Here is a 20,765-nt window from a genome sequence, read left to right as displayed (position 1 = left end):
TGTCTGCGAATTGGTCAAGCCAGGCTGTGCCAGTGAAAGGCACTATAGAGAAGAAATTACTGCATCACAACTAGACTGACACGTACTACATCAGAACAATGTCTAATACATTACTACATGACCTCTTGAATTTGTTCATGTCAGATGAACATTCGTCCATTGACAGAAACATGGTTGGACTAGACTCCACTTCAGTTCTCCTCAGTAGGTTTAGAAAGCGTTTTTATTGAGGGGTGAAATATTGGTAAAATATACAAATGTCTGTATTTGGATTTTTGAGGATTAATCAGTTAAGTTAAATATCAATCAGAAATGTCACTGATCTCATTTTAATTTCTTAGACTGACTGAGGAGGAGTGGTAGTAACCCAACATGATTTAAAATGAAGCCCCATCACCAGTCAAAAAACACACACAAATGCACAAACGTGCGCGCACACACACACACCTACTCACACACACACACACGCACACAGTGACATCAGTGGCCCTCTTACAGAAACACACATTGGACCATTCAAGAGCATCCCCAGAATTCTAGGATGATAATTATCCTACTCTACTGAATCCAGAAAATGCAGTTGTAGTTATTGAAGCCCCTTGTTATCCATCTATCCTGCATTAGTCCTGCAAATAACTATGTTGAAAATGAAAAAATATGTTTTACTTAAGTGACTGTTTGCCTGTAGATGTAGAAGAATCATATGTGTGGCTCAAACAATGACAGAATTTGGAAATAAAAATTCCACCTGTAAGAATTCAGTACAAAGTTAAACATCTACAACATCAAAATTTGTCACTGGTTTATATTCACACTGAATTACTAGAACTAGAAGGTAGCCATACAAATAACATTAAAAAAGGTAGTTCTATAAGTTAGCCATCTCATGGTCATTCTTATTTAGAGATCTAATCTATTTAATGGCTCCTATGAAAACAAAGAAAGTTTTTGGATTTGGTTTAAAGTAGAAAATTTGACCAATCATTGCAATAAAGTCCTATGTTGAAACATTCATAAAACCCCTAAGGTTCACATATTACTTGCTTTTTCCTATCTAACTCCACCCCACATATATGCACACACATAATGATGAACACACAAACACACGCACACACGCATACACACACACACACACACACACACACACACACTCTTGCGAAAAACACACACACACACACACACACACATACAAGATCAATGAGACAGACACACACACAGCCCTACTCCGGGCCTCACAGTAATTTAGCTCTACGGAGAATAGAGTCTAACAGTGAGATTGCCACTTGCTTGACTGTAGTTGGTCCAGACAGTCATGTGATCATTGCTGGTCTAGGATGAGTTCAGCAGGGTGCTAAGGACTGCAACAAGGGAACAAGGAGTAAGTGGAAAAGGTCAAAACAATGTGCATGTAATGTATGTGTGTTAACGTATTGTTTGTGTTGCTGTCGTACCTTGGGGATCTGACTGGGCCTCTGCTGCATCAGCTTTCCGTGCAGCTTCAGGATCAGCTTCTAACCAGAGAGACAGCGAGTCAGTTATACTCAAAAACACACACAGACAAACTGAAGCAGACAAGGCTTTGCATGCCAGTTTGAATTTTGCAAGCATTTAGCTAATTAACTTCTTTTTCTACTCATTAGCATAGATGACTTTATAGTGTCCCCTCTGGCAAATTTGACAAATAGGGATTTATCCCTCTTCTATAATTGTGAAACTATACAGCTCCACTGACCATAAATTAAGTATGACAATGAGAACACCCAGCGGGAGTTTCTGGGGACATTAATATTTCTCGGCTCTAATTGCTTGTTATCACCACCATGGAAATTTGTTTCATTTTTTCTGGCTTTAACGTACAAAACTATTTGTATCTTTTCAGTCAGAACTTCCCCATGTGTCGTTAGGGAAACAGCTCTGGGCTGTGATGACATTACCAATTACATACCCTAGATCTCATCTGAGGGAGAATAGGCACTGAGCTGTCTCAGAAATTCACAGAGGAATAAGACAGATGAAATTCTAAAAGTGACGCTTTTTGAAATTTTTATTCAAAGTATAATACTTGTTATCATATTCTCACATTTGCCTTAAATCAGTGAAAAGGTGAACGGTCTGTTGTTCATGTTGACTGTAAATGAAAACTATGCTGAATTGGCAGTATCACTGTGCAGGGTGTGTGTGAGTTGAGTTGAATTGACAACACTTCCTGAGGGATAAAGCAGCTGAGTCTGCTATGTCTCAAAGAAAGACTGCTGACCTCCAAAACTGACAACACACACACACAAATGCACCTGTGCTGAGCTAAGTTCAGAAATTTTACACTTATTCGTATCTTGGTTAAAAGCTTCTGCCCTGACCCAAGTCTCCTGTCTACAACCCTCTGCTGGCCTTATAATAATCTTATTGCAATGTGGGTTTAACAGAAGTGAATTACTGTAAATAACATGAGCTGAAGGTGTGGCCAACCTGTTCTGCTTAACTGGTCTTAAAATGCGGGCACTACACAGCCATTAAACAAAATCTTGGCTTGCAATCTAATTCTTAATGAAGACAGGACTCTCTTATGTAATAAAGACAGGACTCACCCTGTCTATTCTTGAAGCAGAGTTTCTTCTTCTGATAGGTGAAGTATCCAGTAACTGCTCCCACAACAGCCACACCAACTGTAGCCAGGATGCCTGCTAAAGAGCTGGAGCTACCTTCTGCAGGAAACAAAACAAACACAAAAAGAAGAGAGTTTACCAATGCATCAGATCTCCAAATGATACACAGTTGCCATTTCAATCCTAAATACATGAGTTTGAACATGTTTTATTCTATATATATACAGTATATGTGACTGCACTGTGTTGAATGTTATTCAGCGTAACACCTGCCTATGGAGATGGCAGGTTTCAGAGTCAACACGAGGTGCATTTTGCAATTGAAATGATGAATGGCAATTCAGCAGTGCAAGTCAAAGATGTGTGTGTATGCCTGTCTCTCCGTCGAGTGTGTGTGAGTGTATGAGAGCGAGAGTCACTGAATAGATAGACTGAAGCATCATCTTGTTCCGACATTTCCTGATCCTGTTTCTCTCGCCTATCCCATAATTTAAAGCACTAAAGGAAAGCATTCACAGTGACAGCATAAATCTGTCTGTACCTGTGACCCAGTTACTATGACAACAATGATCTGAATGGTACTCATGCTGTCATAGCAGACAGAAAACACATTTCCTAGTGTTAAGGAACAGAAAGAAAACACAGACGATCTACGAGAAAGGCACGGTGACTTGCATGTTATTGATAAATCTCATTTTGAATAGACAGTACCCAGAGTAAACGTAATGATCTACTTTCACCTGTGTAATTAACAAGTGATCATAGAGCAAAGAGATTTAATTAAGATACTTTTAACCTTCATATAGGCCTACAGTATAAGAAGTCTTTGTTCCTCATAATAAAATTAAGATTTAGTACATGAAACGGAAAATGTAAGGAAGCATCTCCAACATGTTACACTACATGTTTGTGGTTCAGCCACGTAATTTATCTCCCTGGGCAAATTCTGTTTATTTAATGGCTATTTCTGAATTTACTCCAAATGGGGGAAAGTACAGACTAGATTAAGAGAAAGAAAAAAAATTGCTGCTTAAATTAAATCTGAAACTGCTTTTGTTCAATTTAGGATTTAGGAATTCCCAATTGATTATTTACTCTACACTGTCCTTCATAAATATTAATTAATTTAACATCTCATCTTAAAGCTAGTTCTTTTCTCTCATTTTAGTGACAACAGAGACTGAGATTTGGGGCAGTTGGGGCGTAACAGGTGAGTAAAGAAGAAAGAATGAAAGAGCATTTTAATTCAAGTGATAAACAAAGTGAAAGAGAAAAACAAGGGAGTGGCATCAGTCTCGTGTGAGTTTGTGTGAATTTATATTAATAAAAACGGTAATGAGTCATTGAAATCAAGTGAAAAGAATGACGTGAGTCACTAAGAGGAAGTAAAGGTGGGTGTACACATTGACATGTATGAACGGGCACATTCACAAAAGGCTGCATGAACACACACGCACAGACAGACACAGCTGACAGATAACATGCAATGTGAAAACAGAAATCTATGGGAACCTATATGGGAACTATGTGGTCAGCAGGCACAACCCCTATCACATTACTAAACGCGACATAGCTGAAGTCAGTCAGAAGTCAAAGAAACCTCTGATAGACCAGTAGACCTTGTTCACAATTACAGTATGATTCGTCACTTATATATATATATATATATTTTTTTTTTCTAAGTATATTTTTTGGCTTTTATTTTGCCTTTATTTGATAGTACACAGAACCGGGGCCGCCTGCGGTGAGGACTGTAGCCTCTACATGGGGCGGTGGCGGCCGCACTGCGCTACGCACCGCCCCTCATCACTTATAGATTTAATGTTAATACGAACAAAGTGCAATTTCTTTGGAATGATGTTGAATCAATCTGACTTCCTGTCATAATATTATATGATGAATTAGACAGTCCACTCCATGAATACTGGTCTAGGTGCAGTGATAATCAATATAATTTTTCTATATTTCCAACCCATACACACTTTTCCGATGTTCCTGTTATGAATATCAATAGATATCCCACGCTGGTGAGTCAAAGCTTTTAGTCACTTCTCACCAGAAGGCACAGACATCACCATTTAACTCCTTTGCCTGAACTTGTCATTCATAACATTATGCAAACATACTCATTGATGTTCAAAAGAAAGTTCAGGATTAAAACGAATTGAAAATGTCATAGAGTGACAGCACACCTGCCTACAGTAGGGTTCATTGCATAACACAGGACAGTATGGTAATGGGTGGGCAGTAGTGGATGTGTTCAAAGTTAAAAAAAAAAAAAAGAAAAAAAAGAATGACAACTCACCTTGGGCCTCAGGTTTGTTTGCTGTTGAGAACAGAGAACACACAAAAACAATTATCAGTGTGGAACATCTATCCATCTATTCAAACAAACGAAAACAGAACATGAAGTTACCAGAGTGAAAGAACTTCTCCCAACAGATGTAGTGCGACTATACTAGAGAGACATTGTTTGAAATAAAACATTTTGCCCTGAGTCTTCTATCCTGTTTTTATTGTCAGAGGCATGCCAGTAATATCCTGTGTGTTTCAGCAGTTTTCAGAGGTACATAAGCTCTACTATCAGCGATGCTGCTGCAGAGCTACAGTATTGGTGAATCCAATTCTGGTTTGTGTGATTCGGAATGAAGATGTGATTATTTTGCAGTATGCAAGGTTTGACCACAAAAAAAAGGGCTTACCATCTGCAGCAGCGCCAGCAACATGTGCTGAGGAGAGAACAGAGAGAGACAGAGAATGATTAAAAGAGCATGGATGTATGTTCAGCATTGTGACAGAGGTGGCACAGAAGAAAAAAGCAAGAAGCAATATTATTCTCTTTGTGGTACTTTATCCCTCAGAGGTATTTGAAGGTGTAGAGTTTCTGTCCTAACCGGTCTGGAAACACACACAGCCCTCACACATTTAACTCCTGGTGAAGTGTCCCTTCTGTAAACGGACAGAGATGCTTTTATAACATCAAAGTGATTAAATATCTTTGATTGATTCCACATGCAAACAACACGTTATCTTCCTCTATGCCTGTGCCAACATGGCTGCCCTCTACCTGCCTCAACTTGACTGAGCCACTAATAACACAGCACTAAAAAAGAGTGCCTTTTCACTAGATTATAATGATTCTGACGGCATAATGAATCAGCTTTGAGACAAGGAGTAAATGGTGAATGCTGACAGGAACTGCCTAAGGAAAATCTCTTACTCCTGTCAAATTACCCGGTGGCTAGTGATTAAAGTTTCTCAACCCAGGGGGTAAACCAAGTAAAGTCGGTTTCTTGTCATGGGAACAAAGCTCATTAAATTAGAATGGCACACACACAGTATAGAGGTCTAGCAGGAAAAAGTCTCAAAATACTATTTACAAGGCACAGTCTTTCAGGTGTCAAGTGCTACAAACCATCTGGTGCAGGTAATACTTTGTAGTTTGATGTCAGACTACAGCCAGCACACCATGCGCATGAAGATTGGCTGCCATGGGATTAGATGCCATTGTTCATAAGGCAGTGTTCGTTTTCTAAGTAATAAGACTTGATGCCAGTTTCAACAGAAATGGAAATGAAGGGGGTGGGGACACATAAATACCTTTTTATGTATTAGTCCACCTCCGCTCTGTGCTTTAGCTCCATTTCTCAGATAAGAAGACAAAGGAAAAGCAACTCCCCAAAAAAGGGCGACTGGTCTAACTGAGTCATGTGGTGAAATTGCATCAAACCAAGTATCTTGTCTTTGGATGTGTGCATGTTTCCCAACATGATTATCATGATTTTATATGTATTTGTAAAAAAGAAAAGTTGAGATGTTTCTTCATGTCTCAAAGGCGCCTAGACATTGAGATAAACCAGGCTTATCTCCCTGTACTGCATAGTTTCAAACAGCATAACGTGTGATAAAAACAAAACATATCGTGAGATTGCAGTATCTATGAAAAGTGAATTATCTATTCTAACCCATCTCTATCTAACTCCCCGGTATTGCTAACAGTGTACTTTTTCAAATCCTGTACCTTGATTATTGATTACAACAATAAAATCAACATTTTCAAAACAGCAGCATAATAGCTGTCATTTGTAATATTGGTATATGTGGGTTATATTGTAAGATGTTTTCCTGCTCCTAAAGTTAGGGTTACTGCATGGGGGTGAACGCTCCATGTTGCCACTGGTTTGGAAAGCAGCTGGCACCGAAGCAATCTACATCAACCATCCCTATAAAAACACTCTCTGATGCTGTGAGTCATTCCTGCAGTCTGACTGGTGCCCAACCTACATCAAGAAAAGATGCTGGAGCAGTATCCTTAACTGCAAATTAAAACACACCTGCAAGAGGAATGCTATCAAAATTGAACAATAATTCAACAATTGCACAACTCATGGCAACATCAAGATACATGTTAAAGCAGAAGTAAGTGGAATATTTGTGTTAATATAAGTCTTAAATAGTTATATCTTCTGATGGCAATCACTTATATAGAGTGTTTGGTCTGAAACACGGGTCTGTCAGTCACTCTGCTCTGCTGTAAGCCGAGGAGAAAACTTTCCTTGTATCCTACAACCTTTATCCAATGAGGAGAGAGAACAGCATAAAGGGGCAGTCCTCTCTGTGTGTGCAGCCAAGGGGTGCCGTAGGGGCGAGGACCAATAGATCCATGACGAGGGCGGGGACTGCTAACTCCATCGGCTGACAAGAAGTTAGCCAAAACGACCGAATCGCTTACTTCTGCTTTAATTATCACCACAGTTTTAAAGCATTCTTTTCACTGGACTTGTTAAATACTAACCCTCATTTCCCATAGCACGGCTCTTTCCTGGAGGATCCTGGGTGTCTGTTGTGGGATCTCCTGCCAGAGCATTCTTCAAGTCGAAGTCTGCATTAGTGACAGAAATACAATATTAATTCTTTACCGTCCCACCCAAGAGGACTAACTCCCAGATGTTTGCCAAAAACATGTCCTGTACACAATATTCATCATCCACTGTTAAACTGTTTAATGATAATATCAGCTTTGAATTTCTCCCTGTTTCAGTGTCTCCGGTCAATGCCCTCAATAAGCGCTCTGAAACACTACCAGGTCCCAGGGTGTGATGCTGTTCCTCTGAACGGGTGTTGACTTAAATTAAAGGATATTATCTGTCAGGAACGATACCTTACCCTGACTCTGCATTCACAAGGGGGGAAAACCCAAGTGACTTATTCAACATGTGTGACTCATGTGTGCACAAAGCAGTTTCCAGGCTGGGCAGGGCAACGTAGGATCGGTGAACTAATTTACGGTACAAAGAACCTCACAGGCGTAATTATCCAGTGACCTATAGTGACAGTAAATTCTAATACTGTGCTCACACTGTAAAATGCAATTTTTCACAGATGGGTGGGTGCAATGAAACAATATTTTTGAGCCAAGTTTTGCACTGGATGGATTCTCCTGTGCAGCCTTTCTTATTTTATTGATCCATTAACCTCCTTTACTTTTCCTCTTATCTCCCCTCTTTTTTGTTTTTACAGCACTGCTCACCTTAGAGCGGCTTTTCTCCCCGCCGCCCCTTTTTTATCCTCCACCTATCCAAACACTTTCCTTATTGTCAGCACCATGGGGAAAGATCCCCTGCTGGTTATCACATGAAAAAATAACCTCCATAGCAACCTATTTCTGAACTCTCTATGGCTTTTTAGTTGTAAACAGTAAGACAGAAGCCAATTATCTGCTAGACAAAAAAATACTGTTCTTGAAAAGAGAAACAATAACACAACCTTAAACTGAACAGGCTGACATGATGATGAGAAGGGAGAGAATGTAGAAGGAAATACAATGACAGATGAGGGGGACGTTTTAATTGTGATAAAATCGCGCTGAGGTCATTGGGAGGTTTCTTTTCTTAAACCATACCTCCACATGCCTCCACAATTTAGGAGGTAAAAATGTATGGGCCAAACTCCAACCTCATAACCTTTGTAAATGATTTGTATTTTCAAATAGAAAAGAACATCTGTTTGCCATTAATTTGTTCAGAAAATAGGGAGGTGCAGCAAAAGAGTGCATGATAACTCATAGAAACAGGGCATGTGCATTTTAAAACAATGATTGATAATTGAAATTATGAGGGATCAAATGAAGACAGCGTAGATCAAATGTGTTATAAATTGAAGGTCGCCTTGTTCTACTGAGAGAAGAATATAACAAAACAACATTGTAAACTGACATTCTTCAAATCTGTTTACTCTCAGAGGGTTGCTCAAGGGCAGGTAGTGCTGTGGGACACCAGTTTTCCAGTCTGGCAAGGCGCTCTCCAGTAACACCTCGTTTATAGCTATTATGTCATTTTCAACCCTTTTCCTGCGTTGTAATGTTTTAAAATGCTGCTTCGTTGGAATTAACATTTCTAAGCATGAATTCAACAGGTCAGCTTCTTTGTGGATTCGTTGTTGCTATAGTTACTAAAATAAGCTGGTTTTAATTATGCTGCCCTGAAGTGCTCTTGTATGATGAAAAGAACCTCTGAGTCATATGTACAAGCAATTATTTGTGGTGGGCCATGCTAGTTTGTTTAGGTGAAGCAAGAGTTGGCTCCAGAGGGGTGGAGGTTTATACATACTGACTGAAAATTGTTCAAACTGTATGGCTGAGGAGAGAAAAATAACCCAAAAATGAAAAACCTACCTTCAACAATCTCAGGGATAACCTCTTCTACTTTCACTGTTGGAGAAGACATAGACAGAATCACTTTCAAGAACTGAGTCTCCTATGTTAGTTGGTGCTGAGACTGGCTGTCCCATCTCAAACACAATCTGACCAATCTCACAACAACACTGCTTTCCAAACAGCTCTCAGAGTAAACCAAATCATAACACAATGGAAAGAATCCTCTTTGAAACACTGGGAAGCCAAAGTAGATTAGAGATCAGTTATGTGTCCCCAAACAGAGATAATGAATTGGCAGAGTGTCTCTTAACTGTTGGAGATAGAAAGCAGAGCCAGATCCTGCCAAAGCAGGCTATGTGACCACAACTGGGTGATCGCACAAGGAAGACACAAAACATTGTGACAACCGTAAAGAAAACAGGACTTAACTGTTCAACAGGTGTGGCTGAGACCGAGTTACACTTCCTTGTATTTTGTAATTCATTTACTGGAATAAGGAACTTTCAATTTGAACTTTTGAATATTCAATCCGAGTCATGGCGGGATTCAATCATATACAATCCACTTTGTAAAATGGTGAAACACTATTATCAACAGCAGCACATTTGCAGAAGACCTGTCTGCTATTTTCTAGCTTTAATACAATTATAAAAGCAGAAATTGGGTTTCTCCAGCTCAAAAGGAATTTGTGTTTTCACTCCAACAGGACAACAAAAGTGGCTGCACAAATCTCCAGCAATATAGATATAGAAAGCAGAAATATAAACATATATACTATACAGCAGGTGAATTATCATAACTTTAAAACCTATTTCATCAATGCAATCAACTTTATTATAATTCATGTACGTATGTCTGTCTATTATTTAGACTACCATTACTATTATAAAAGAAACCTGCCAGTACAATGCAGAACAATTCAAAACTACATCTACAGTGGAATCAACAACTTTATTTCAGGACTGATCTAATAGTCACACCTACAAGTAAGACTAATTCTTTGGTTTTAACCCACGGTCTCAGAGGGAAATACCAGGGTAATTAAGAGGAAAAAGTATTGTATGATTCAGTGACATTAGGATCCAAACCACATGGGTTTCTTTTATAGATTCCTACCTGTAGGGACAAGATCGTTTGCTTCTGTTCCGACGTCTGGTACTGCATTTCCCTCTGTTTCTCCTGCTTCAGCAGCTGGATCGGTTGGCTCTTCCTGCTTATCTTCTACAGCTGCATCTGCCCCTGCTGCTGGTGTGGCCTCATCTTCGGGTGCACTCTATTGAAAATGCATTAAATAACAGATGAACACGTAGAAGGGGTACAATAATTTCCTAATTGTATACTGTAAGCTCCTCTATAATTTCTGTGTTACGTGTCACTTAAGCTTCATTTTATGGGAAATGTGGAGGTTTCTTAGACTGCAGTGTGTTTGTGAGTAGGTTTGAATGAAACGTATATATAATGTTCTGCATTTGTTACTGAGTGCCAGCAGGTGTTGTATCAACACTTACAGTAGGTTCCTCCTCCTTTGAATCAGCTGCTGGCTCTGGACAGGAGAAGGAAACAAAACAGTGGAGTATAAGATGACTTTTTTGTTTTGATTGGATACATGTGGGAGACAGAAAGATATCTCTTTATCCAATTAGTTTTTAGTTTTTTTGTTTATCATCTATTTATCCTGAGAGTTATAGCACTATAAGCTATCATGGCCTTTTTTAATGAACAGCTCAATGCAGGTTCCAAGCAAAAAGTGTATTCCTTCACCTTCGCGCATTAACAATGTGAGTGGAGGGGATGGGGGGTTTCAAGGATCACATGCAAAACTTGGAAGGAGGCTTTGTTCATCAAATTTATGTTCTAGTATGAGGTCTTAGATTGACGCTCAGCCTCATGCTGAATCAATAGATTAGACAGACATTTGTTCTTAACACTATTATCACTGTTGCATCTCAGTGTAAATTATATTATCCTTGGCTGCACTAGTGCGTATGATTAAAGTGGAGAAAAAACAAAGAGTAAAATCAGCTCACTGCTCTTTGTACCCAAATTTTCCTCTGTGGCTGTGCTCAAAGTGAAGATGTGACTGATTGAAATGTTGCATGGCAACAGTGGATAAAAAATAATTTGGGACTTAACAGTCTAGGATGAATGTTGAATAGAAAAAGTGAGTAATCATTTTAAATAAACATTATTATTATGATTTTTCATTGTGAATATTGAAGCTCAATTGACAACCTTGTGTTGGTGCAGCTGCTTCAGCCTCTGTATCTGCTGCAGGAGTTGCTTGTTCTTCGTTTTCAGGTGCAGGAGCTGCTTGGTCTCCATCCTCAGGTGCAGGAGCTGCATCTTCAGTTGGGGCTGCATCCTCAGGTGCAGGAGCTGCATCTTCAGTTGCAGGGGCTGCATCCTCAGTTGCAGGGGCTGCATCTTCAGTTGCAGGAGCTGCATCTTCAGTTGCAGGGGCTGCATCTTCAGTTGCAGGAGCTGCATCTTCTGTTGCAGGAGCTGCATCCTCAGGTGCAGGATCTGCTTGGTCTGCATCTTCAGGTGCAGGAGCTGCATCCTCGGGTGCTGGAGCTGCATCCTCAGGTGCTGGAGCTGCATCCTCAGGTGCTGGAGCTGCATCCTCTGCCGGTTCTTCGGCTTCTGCTGGCTCAGGTGCACTAGCTTCCTGTATTCAGCACAAAATTTGCATCTCTTCAAATTATGTTTGCATAATTGGCATTCTCTGGAAAACAAATTTCCCAACCTCCACAGTCGAGGCTGTCAGGTGGCTGGAGGTTTTAGAGACACAGAGCTGCCATTACATTTCAAGCCAGTAAACTTATGCTATATCTTTCTATATCCAACCAAGAACTAACACGAGGCACACATTTCTTATCCAGCTGACATGGTTCAGCTTATCAAATGGCTGCCTGAGGATTTAGAATTAGATTTTCTTCAGACCTCAGTGAGCCTGACTAGATGACAGTCTGGCTACACTCAGAAGCACTCTTAGAGACATATTGAATAATTCAGACTGCCCAAAGCTGGAGAGAGGTTCTAGGAGCTGCCATGGGTTTATAGATATGTGTGCATAGTGTTAGAGCTGCTGTTAAGCTGATTTTAGATGGTCACACACCCTCTAGCAACACTCTTGACTTGGCAAGAGTTTGAAGTGAGGTCTACAAACATGTAGGGCTAAGGACAAGAAAGTTGACACATGATCTCAAACTTTGAAAGTAACATACTATTTCCAGCTTTTCACTACTAACCCACCCTTACATTAATCAATTTCTAGATAAGGTGTTGAATCATACAATAAGCCCAAAACTCCACAAATATTTCCCTCTCCTCACCTCTGCCGTCTCGTCAGCCTTCACATCTCCATCGTCCTCTGGTGCTGCTGCTTCAGGGGCCTGGGCTTCAGGAGCGGCTGCGTCCTCCTCTGCTGGGGCTTGATCATCTACACAGAGATGTGTGAAGGAAGAAAGTAACAGAAGAATGAAAAAAGAGCACACATCACGTGAAGCGCTCACTACTGGGACATATCAATTTCAAAAAGTGGGGGGAAAAAAATAAAAGGGCTATCCTGACACCCCGGTGCTTCAGTGAACATCACACAACTGACAGAAGCCTGTGCAACTATTGTTTTCATTTTGAAAGGAAGAAAAACCCCAAATCCTTCTCAGTGTCTCAAAGAGATTTCCTTCTGTATTTGAAGACCTGTAACTTGACAACATCAGTGAAATTCACTGTATTGTCCAGTATTTTCTGTCTTCTACTGTAACAGGCAAAAATCTAATGTAAAATCTAAGGTAGAACCAATAAAAGACTGGTGGTGATTAGTGTTACTGCCTGTCATGCATCTGTTGTCATTTAAAATCATTAAAATCATCTGTCTAAATGGTTGTCGAGATATTGCGCATTCAACATATTCTCATGAAAGTGACGGGACTATTATCACACACACGCACACACAGAGCCACACCCTGGTCTAATTGGTGCCTGATGTTAACTCTCCGGCCACAACTGGATGACAGACACATCGATCACATCTGACCTGCCTTAACATCATATGAAGTCTCGACCTCTGCACTGGCATCGCAACCCTGTGCTAATGAGAAAATACAAAGAGCACGTCTTTGTCATTATGTGTGCGAGGTGTCCGCAGTGTGTGTGTGTGTGTGTGTGCTTGAGCTAGTGCTGTGACATTCCCCTGTTGAATGTGAGAAGCTGAAACAGCAAACTGTGCTCTGACTTCCTTTGCTCTGCTGATTTCAGCAGCACCCTGATGCTGGTTCACTGGGGCAGTCCTTTTTTTTTTCTTTACAAACTCAAGTACCAACCCGTAACTAAAAGATATAGCCTCCTACAAATTATGGTACGAGTGAGGCTGCCCTGTAGGCTGGCAAAACTGTAATAAGATTTCTGATGGCAAAGAAAAGCGCAGCATGGCAGCACGGGTGCCAAAATTCTGCCAATCCAAGAAAATGAAAACAATAACGTATCAAAAAGTATCTGAACTTTGCTGCTCACTCTTCATTAATGTGCTCTCATATCTTTTTAAACAGGTATGTATTGCCAGGTGAATTTCCAATGAGAGACTGCTGCCTTTGCCAAGTGAGATCGTATCTGTCAGTGGAGCCTTGGGGGAGAGCGGTATGAACACATTTGAAGTGCTTCCATCATGCCATAAATTCTCTCATAGAGAACTGGTGACACCACAGCTTCCTTCACACACACACACGCACATTTGTGTAACAGAAAGAAAAAATAAGAGCGTACAACAGTATGGCTAAATACATACTATGAAATATCAACTTCAGCGAGGCAGACACAGCAACAAAAACACTCTGTGTTTTTCAATGCTCCACCTGAGCATCCAAAGAAAATACTAATCAGTGCCCACAGTGATTTCTTTCAAGTTCAAACAGCTATCAGGACTTAATGAGCAAGACTGCATGTGTGACTGCATGTATGTACAGGGTGTTTCGGTCTCACTATCTCATTGCCTTCCTTGGAACTCATCAAAGACGTACGATTGCACGCCATCCAAAGTAATGATTCGGTGGAATTAAGGTTGGATGCCAAGTGATGTGTCATACCAGTAGACTGTAAAGATGTGATATAACGTTTTAAAAAAAAAGAAACCAGATTTTCAATTGTGAGTTATGTTTGTGTTGGTGTTTTTATTATGCTCATGTTTCCACTCGCAGTGGAGAGGACACATTTATTTCATGTTATTGTGCTCACATGTCCGTGAGTGTGTCAGGTGTGATACTCTCATGTAACTTCTCTGTCATTCTCTTGCCAACCCACAGAACATTCTGTTCCCATCTATCAGTTTGCCACTTCCTCCCCTAATAACCTCTGTTACAAACACCCCACCCCCACATTTACCAGCACACACACACAAATGCATGCTTAAAAACTTCTCCTCCCCTCCAGCCCAAATGTACAAATAACCACATGTTCACTCACACGTTAAGTCCATGTGTATGCCCAAGTTCACTTTCACTCTCACACTCTGAGTAAGCACTGTCCTGTTTTGTGTTAGGGCAGCAGTGAAATAAATGGTTGCACATCCAACCCTCTCTCCCCCCTCCCCTGCTCCCCTTCCTTTCTTTTTTGTCTTTTAAGTCTCTCTCCCGTCTTTCCTCTCCTCTCTTTCTCTCTCTGAAACTCCCTCTGTTTCTCTGCCACTGGATTCCCTTGAGGGTGATGAGTCATCTGTGTGTCTCTGACATGGCTGCACGCTATTGTATGTGACTGTACAGCATCTGCAGTGTTAAGCTGAAAAACGGTCCCCAGAGGAAACTGGTCTTAAGTCAGACCAGTTCACACATGTGGGAAAGGGTAAAACTTTGAGCTACATCGTTCTTTTTTAAGACTAGTTAAGTGGTTTGGTGTATTGACGAAGAGACATCTTTCTCTCTCCAGCATGTACCCAATCATCTGATGGAGAGAACAGTTTGTGACTGGACCTAATAGACAAGTTTAGGCAAAAAGGCAAAAATACTACCATTCTAATAAAGAAATAATTTGACATCTTGGGCAATATGCTTGTTTGCTCTCTTGGATGAGAGAACTGATATGACTTACATGTCTGTACAGCAAACAAGAAGATACAGCCAGCAGCCAGTTAGCTTAGCAGCAAGCCTGGCTCTGTTGAAAAGTGATAAAAACCACAACCTCTAATGTTCATTAATGAACACATATCTTGCTTCTTTATTTACTAAAAAGAAAAAAGGAAAAAAGGCGTGTCACAGGTCATGAGCTGCTGCCATGTTTTTCTCAGTTTTTGGCTAATGCCAACATACGTATTTCTTTGAATGGAACCAGTTCTAACATTTTAATTACATCTGAATCGTTAAAAAGTTTTAATTTCTATTCCCCTAAACGTCTTCTAAACAATTTTCATTTGCGCTTCGTCTTTGGTTTGCAGTCCATCTACCACCAGTAAAACAAGAAAGAAGAAGCCTGGAGGCTGTGTGTAGGCCAGTTTTTATGTGGTGTGCTTGATTATTCTAAATGGTAATGCAGGTACATTGGTGTCCAGGTCAAGGGTAGGTATTAATTTACTTTTTCATTTTTTTAATAGGTGACACTGTTTCATCCTAAAAGAACACAGGTGAGCTCCCTCATGTAAAAGATTAGACCATCGGAATTGTTAAATTCAAGCGATGCTCAACCCTAATTGTATGTGTGGGTAGAAGGCCGTGGGCACACACAAACAATTTCTAAGAAATAAAACTTTGCTTATTGATTGTATATCGGTACTCTGTGAGTTAAATGTGACCTTCTGTTAACAAACAGATCTTTGTTGTCTACAAGGATCTATACCACAACACATGCACATGCAAGACCTTATTCAGCAGCTTAGTGACAACTTTATTATGTATCTATCTGATTTATTGTGAAACCTTAATCTGGAACAGGAAAATGTTTTTGTAATTGAAAACAATTTAGTTTTTTTTTTTTTTTTTTACTGGAACATTAAAAACACCCTGTATGAGATACAATCCAATTAATTTTTCAGTTCTTTTCAGTTCAGCAAATGAGATTGTGACATTGCTTGGAATACACAAAAAAAGCAGCCCCCCCCCAAGTGGGTGTTGTGCATGCATCTACATGCTCAGTAAAAGCATCTCTTCAGAACAGAAACTGCATTTGTTCAGGGCAAAAATTAAACCCATGGGGGATGTGGAAGACCCATATACAGTAGTATGTCATTATACTTATGTGACATGTGTTCTTAACATATATTTAGTATGAAATCAGTAGCCTACCACTCTCAGCAAGTTAAATCATGTTGGTCAGTTACTGCAGTGACAGTGAACACAGCAAGAAGATCGCATTTTTAGTGTTATGTGATGTATATCAGGTTTCACCCACTTAATGGAAGTTTTAGGGCCGGGATGGTGCTTTATGCTGGTGCCAGTGTTTTGATATTCAGGGGGCGATATGTTGTGGAGCAGTTTTCCTTGGCACCTGATGTGTTGAAAACAATTTTTTACGAAAAAAACAAAACGAAATCCTTCACAGGTCTGACATATTCACCTTGTGTTTTGGAAATGACATAAAGACAAATAAGCAAATGCACACTCTCTTTCAGTTACATAATGCACAGTCCAACAGTGCTCGTGAAAATGAATTGGAATCTGGGGAATGTTATTAGTGTTTAGAACACGGCTCTCTTGAATACTCGATTCTGATTGGTCAATCACCAATATTCTGCGGTGTTTATTTCTCGATAGACCACCGCTGAGCGGACCGTTGCTAGGGACTCCATAGCAACGGCCGACTCTGCATGTCCGGTCACAGCCGCTGTTTTGCTGAGCCTCCTCCCGTTCGTGCATTTGAAGCCTTTGATAATCAAACAGTGGATCGATGGATTACCATACACGTTACGTGTATTTTGTGTAGTCCTATCTGTCATAAACAAGAGATTATGGGGTGCGTTTGTGTCGCGGAGCTACAGAGAGGAGAGGAGCTGTGACACGGTCAGAAGTTCTGATGCAAGTTTACTTTTCAGCCACGATGTGGAAATAACTTAGGAGCCTCCACTCTCCTTGTAACAGGTTACAAGTCGTTTATCTAACATCACTATTAGTCCGAAGCTGTTTAATGACGGTAAAAATGAAACATAAAGTAAATATCCTGCATAGTTTCTCTTTTCTGTGCTGCGCTGGTCAGAGCGGCGTCCCGAGCAACGGTCTAATTTTACATGAATAAAATCTCTTTTTATCATTATTTTGTGTTACATTATTGAATGATTTAGTTGTAGGCCGTGTTCTAAGCGGGATAATGTATAGTTGGTCGGTTGTTATGGAGAAATAAACCCCTTCAGGTTGTATGAAACCCCTCCGCTTCGCGTCGGGGTTCCATACAACCTGTCGGGGTTTATTTCTCCATAACAACCTCCGAACTATACATTATCCCTTACTTAAGAGAAAGGAACTTTAACTTCTGGCTCTTCTGGTTTCTGGTCATGAGTATTGTTGAATAAGTCCTAATGCGTGTAGATGCATGTGTGTGTGTGTGTGTGTGTGTGTGTGTGACCAATAACCAAGCCTTTCCTTGTAATTGTACTCTAGAGTCGGTTTGTGCATGTGTGTCAGGTGTAAAACAACACCTCCACACCACATTGTTCAGTCAGGTATGGTTCTTTTGTGTGTTTGTGGGACACACAGTGTGTTGTTTACCCCAATCACGCACACCTTAAAACTGCCCCCATGGGAACCAGGGAGGGGATGTGTATGTGTGTGTGTGTGTGTGTGTGTGTGTGTGTGTGTGTGTGTGTGTGTGTGTGTGTGTGTGCGTGTGTATTTCACTTATCCACCATAAGAGCGATTTATGTCTTGGCAGTTGAAGGTGTAAACAGAGACAAGCCTGCACACACATATTGTACACACACCTGGCACACATCACACAGCCCTGTTTTGTCTTTCATCTTCCTCTTTTACGCACACACACACACACACACACACACACACACACACACACACACACACACACACACACACACACACACACACGCACACACTCTGTAGCTTATGCACACACTCACATTAATGAAGCACTCTCATACTCCCACATGTTCTGTACATTAAAACCCACACCCACCCACACCCACACACTTTCTCATACATACACATATACACATCTACACATATACACACACACAGATGCTGCGAGCCCTGGAGGACAGGAAGGCGCTGAAACTAGTTGTGTTGCTGGGTGTTGTCTACAGCTGGAGCTGGATCTAGTTACTGGGACACTCCCTATCCTTTACTTCTCTAACTTACACACACCGTACATGAGGTGGACACATGTAATTGACCAAGCACCCCTATACCTTTTTCAGTGAGCATGAACATACACACACACACATTTTACATATGTGCAAACACAGGCACTGAGATTTCCTGTGCCCCAGTGCACCAACATCCAGTGAGCTTTAAAGTTCAGAATTAGAAAAAAAGAGTGTGTGGAAAAGAAAAAGAGAACGAAGGGAATGTGCATGTGTGTTGTGTGTGCGGGAAATAGAGAGTTGTCCCTCTCTGGCAATAAAAAGTAAACCGGTAGGGTGAGATTGTACCAGATCCCATCCAAGCGCACCAACGTTCAACTGAATTTGTTTGCATAATGATTAAGTGGCCTGCTGTTACTCTGACTATCTCTCACTCTCATTTCTTCCTTGTACACCTCTCACTAGCACGCACAATTTCTTTTTTTTAATCTATCCCTGGCATCTCCCTTACTTTCCCTGTAATTAGTGCCAGTGTCCAGTTGTCTCAGTGTTTTATTGCGCACTCGAGCAATCTGAAACAAATGAAAGCTGCTGGGAACGGCATGGGCCCATGGGCCAGCTGAGAATGAAGGAAGAGAAAGCCAACAAAACAAAAAAAAGAAAAGAAACAAAGATCATGAAAAACAAAATGCAACACGGATCAAATATGTAAACCGTAGAGAAAAGAGGGATGAAAAGAGAAAAGGAGGAGGAGAATTACTACCACACCCCTGTGGGCCCAAACTCAAGTCCAAAAAGATATGGCCACATACATGGCACACCTTTTTCATTGATAATGTCTGGGCGGGATAAAGAATTCAGAGCTTTATCTAAAATCCATTCAGTCAGAACAGATTAAAACAAGCAGAATACATCCAGAAGTGAATTGAATTGGCATGCCAACAGGAAGGCAGACAGGCTGGCAAAGGACACTGGCAATTGCATGCACGCACGCGCACGCGCGCACACACAAACACACACACACACACACACACACGCACGCACGCACACACACACTCAGACTCATAGGAGGATGAGTAATGTGGAAGACTGGCAGAGGATGAGGCGAGAAACGACAGAATGAGAGAGAGATAGGTGAGAACCGGAGGGATGTAAAAGTGGAGACAGAAATGGAGACTGATGACCAACACACAACTAGACAGACAGAGACAGACATACACAGTCTAGATAGATATACACAGTCTAGATACATAGATACATAGATAGATACATAGACAGACAGACAGACAGACAGACAGATAGACACGGACAGTCTAGATAAACGTGCATGCAAAGCACAAATATAAAGGGCTGGGGTGAGTTAATTGGGAATAAATCATTACCTTGTGCCTTGGCGCCTGTAGCCAGCAGGCTTCCTAATAGCAGAATCCACAGGTATGACATCATGGGAACACGGTGTTCTGGCTGCAAACGAACCGGGGCTCAGTCTCGCTGTCTACGGGCTCCAAACTGGACAATTAACCGGCTTTGAATGGGTTTCAGGTGAATCTGGAGGGCGTGTGTGTCGGTGTGCCGGTGCGTTCTTGCGCGTCGGATCAGACCGGTGGCGTCTCCAAGGTGCTCTGATGCTCGACTCGTGCGCGCCGCCGCGGATCTGTCGTCCTCTCCTTTTGTCTGAATATGAGGAGAGAAGGTCCACTTATTAAGGTGGGCGGGTCTCTTCCCTCAAATAAAGGCAGGCAGGAAAACGGTAGGGCTGGGTGGGTATGGTGTGAAGGCATTCATTTCACCAAGTGCCTCCGCCAATCAACAATTTAGATCGTTACTCGTCTCTGTTTAACCTGCTTGGTGTGAGAAAACACATTATCACGCAGAAATATATTGTTTCATCCCAGCCGTTTTTTGTTGTTCACATTTTGTCTTTTTTTTTTTTTTCTGTGGACGAAGCAGTAGAAAATATGTCGGGGTTTGAATTTGTCCTCAACTGGAGACAATCTAGTCCCTGTCATTTTAATAACGAGAATCCTGAAACGATTTAATTGCATACCTATCATGAGGCTTCACAGACTCTATAACATCACCCCCCTATCAACATCACTGAGCCTATAAAACATGCCCATATAAAGTTATAAAATCGTTATGATTTAGGCAGTCTACTACTTCCCTGCAGGCTAATAAGCCTATAATTTACTTGTAAATACCGAGCTTCAGAGGAGTACACTGTAAGATGTGAGGCTTTGGTCTGTTTTAATGTTATATTAATGTTAGGTTTCTA

At 40.9% G+C, this 20,765-nt stretch overlaps 1 protein-coding gene across 1 annotated transcript; it reads right to left on the bottom strand.

Annotated features, from left to right (window-relative positions):
* LOC146964898 (uncharacterized) lies at nucleotides 1-20,162 on the bottom strand. The gene is made up of 11 exons (XM_085764260.1): nucleotides 19,873-20,162; nucleotides 12,574-12,700; nucleotides 11,491-11,926; nucleotides 10,375-10,531; nucleotides 9,277-9,312; nucleotides 7,399-7,485; nucleotides 5,306-5,332; nucleotides 4,909-4,929; nucleotides 2,586-2,702; nucleotides 1,452-1,511; nucleotides 1-1,358 (listed from the first exon to the last, which is right to left on the bottom strand). The coding sequence occupies exons 1-11, from the start codon at nucleotides 19,934-19,936 to the stop codon at nucleotides 1,330-1,332; spliced, it is 1,161 nt and encodes a 386-aa protein (XP_085620386.1). The 5' UTR covers nucleotides 19,937-20,162; the 3' UTR covers nucleotides 1-1,329.
* Nucleotides 20,163-20,765: the final 603 nt, after the last annotated feature.

The sequence above is a fragment of the Trachurus japonicus genome, chromosome 21 (genome assembly GCF_045865225.1).
Source record: "Trachurus japonicus isolate A0001 chromosome 21, Traja_1.0".
Taxonomy (NCBI): Eukaryota; Metazoa; Chordata; class Actinopteri; order Carangiformes; family Carangidae; genus Trachurus; species Trachurus japonicus.
This window is presented reverse-complemented; position numbering and strand designations above follow the sequence as displayed.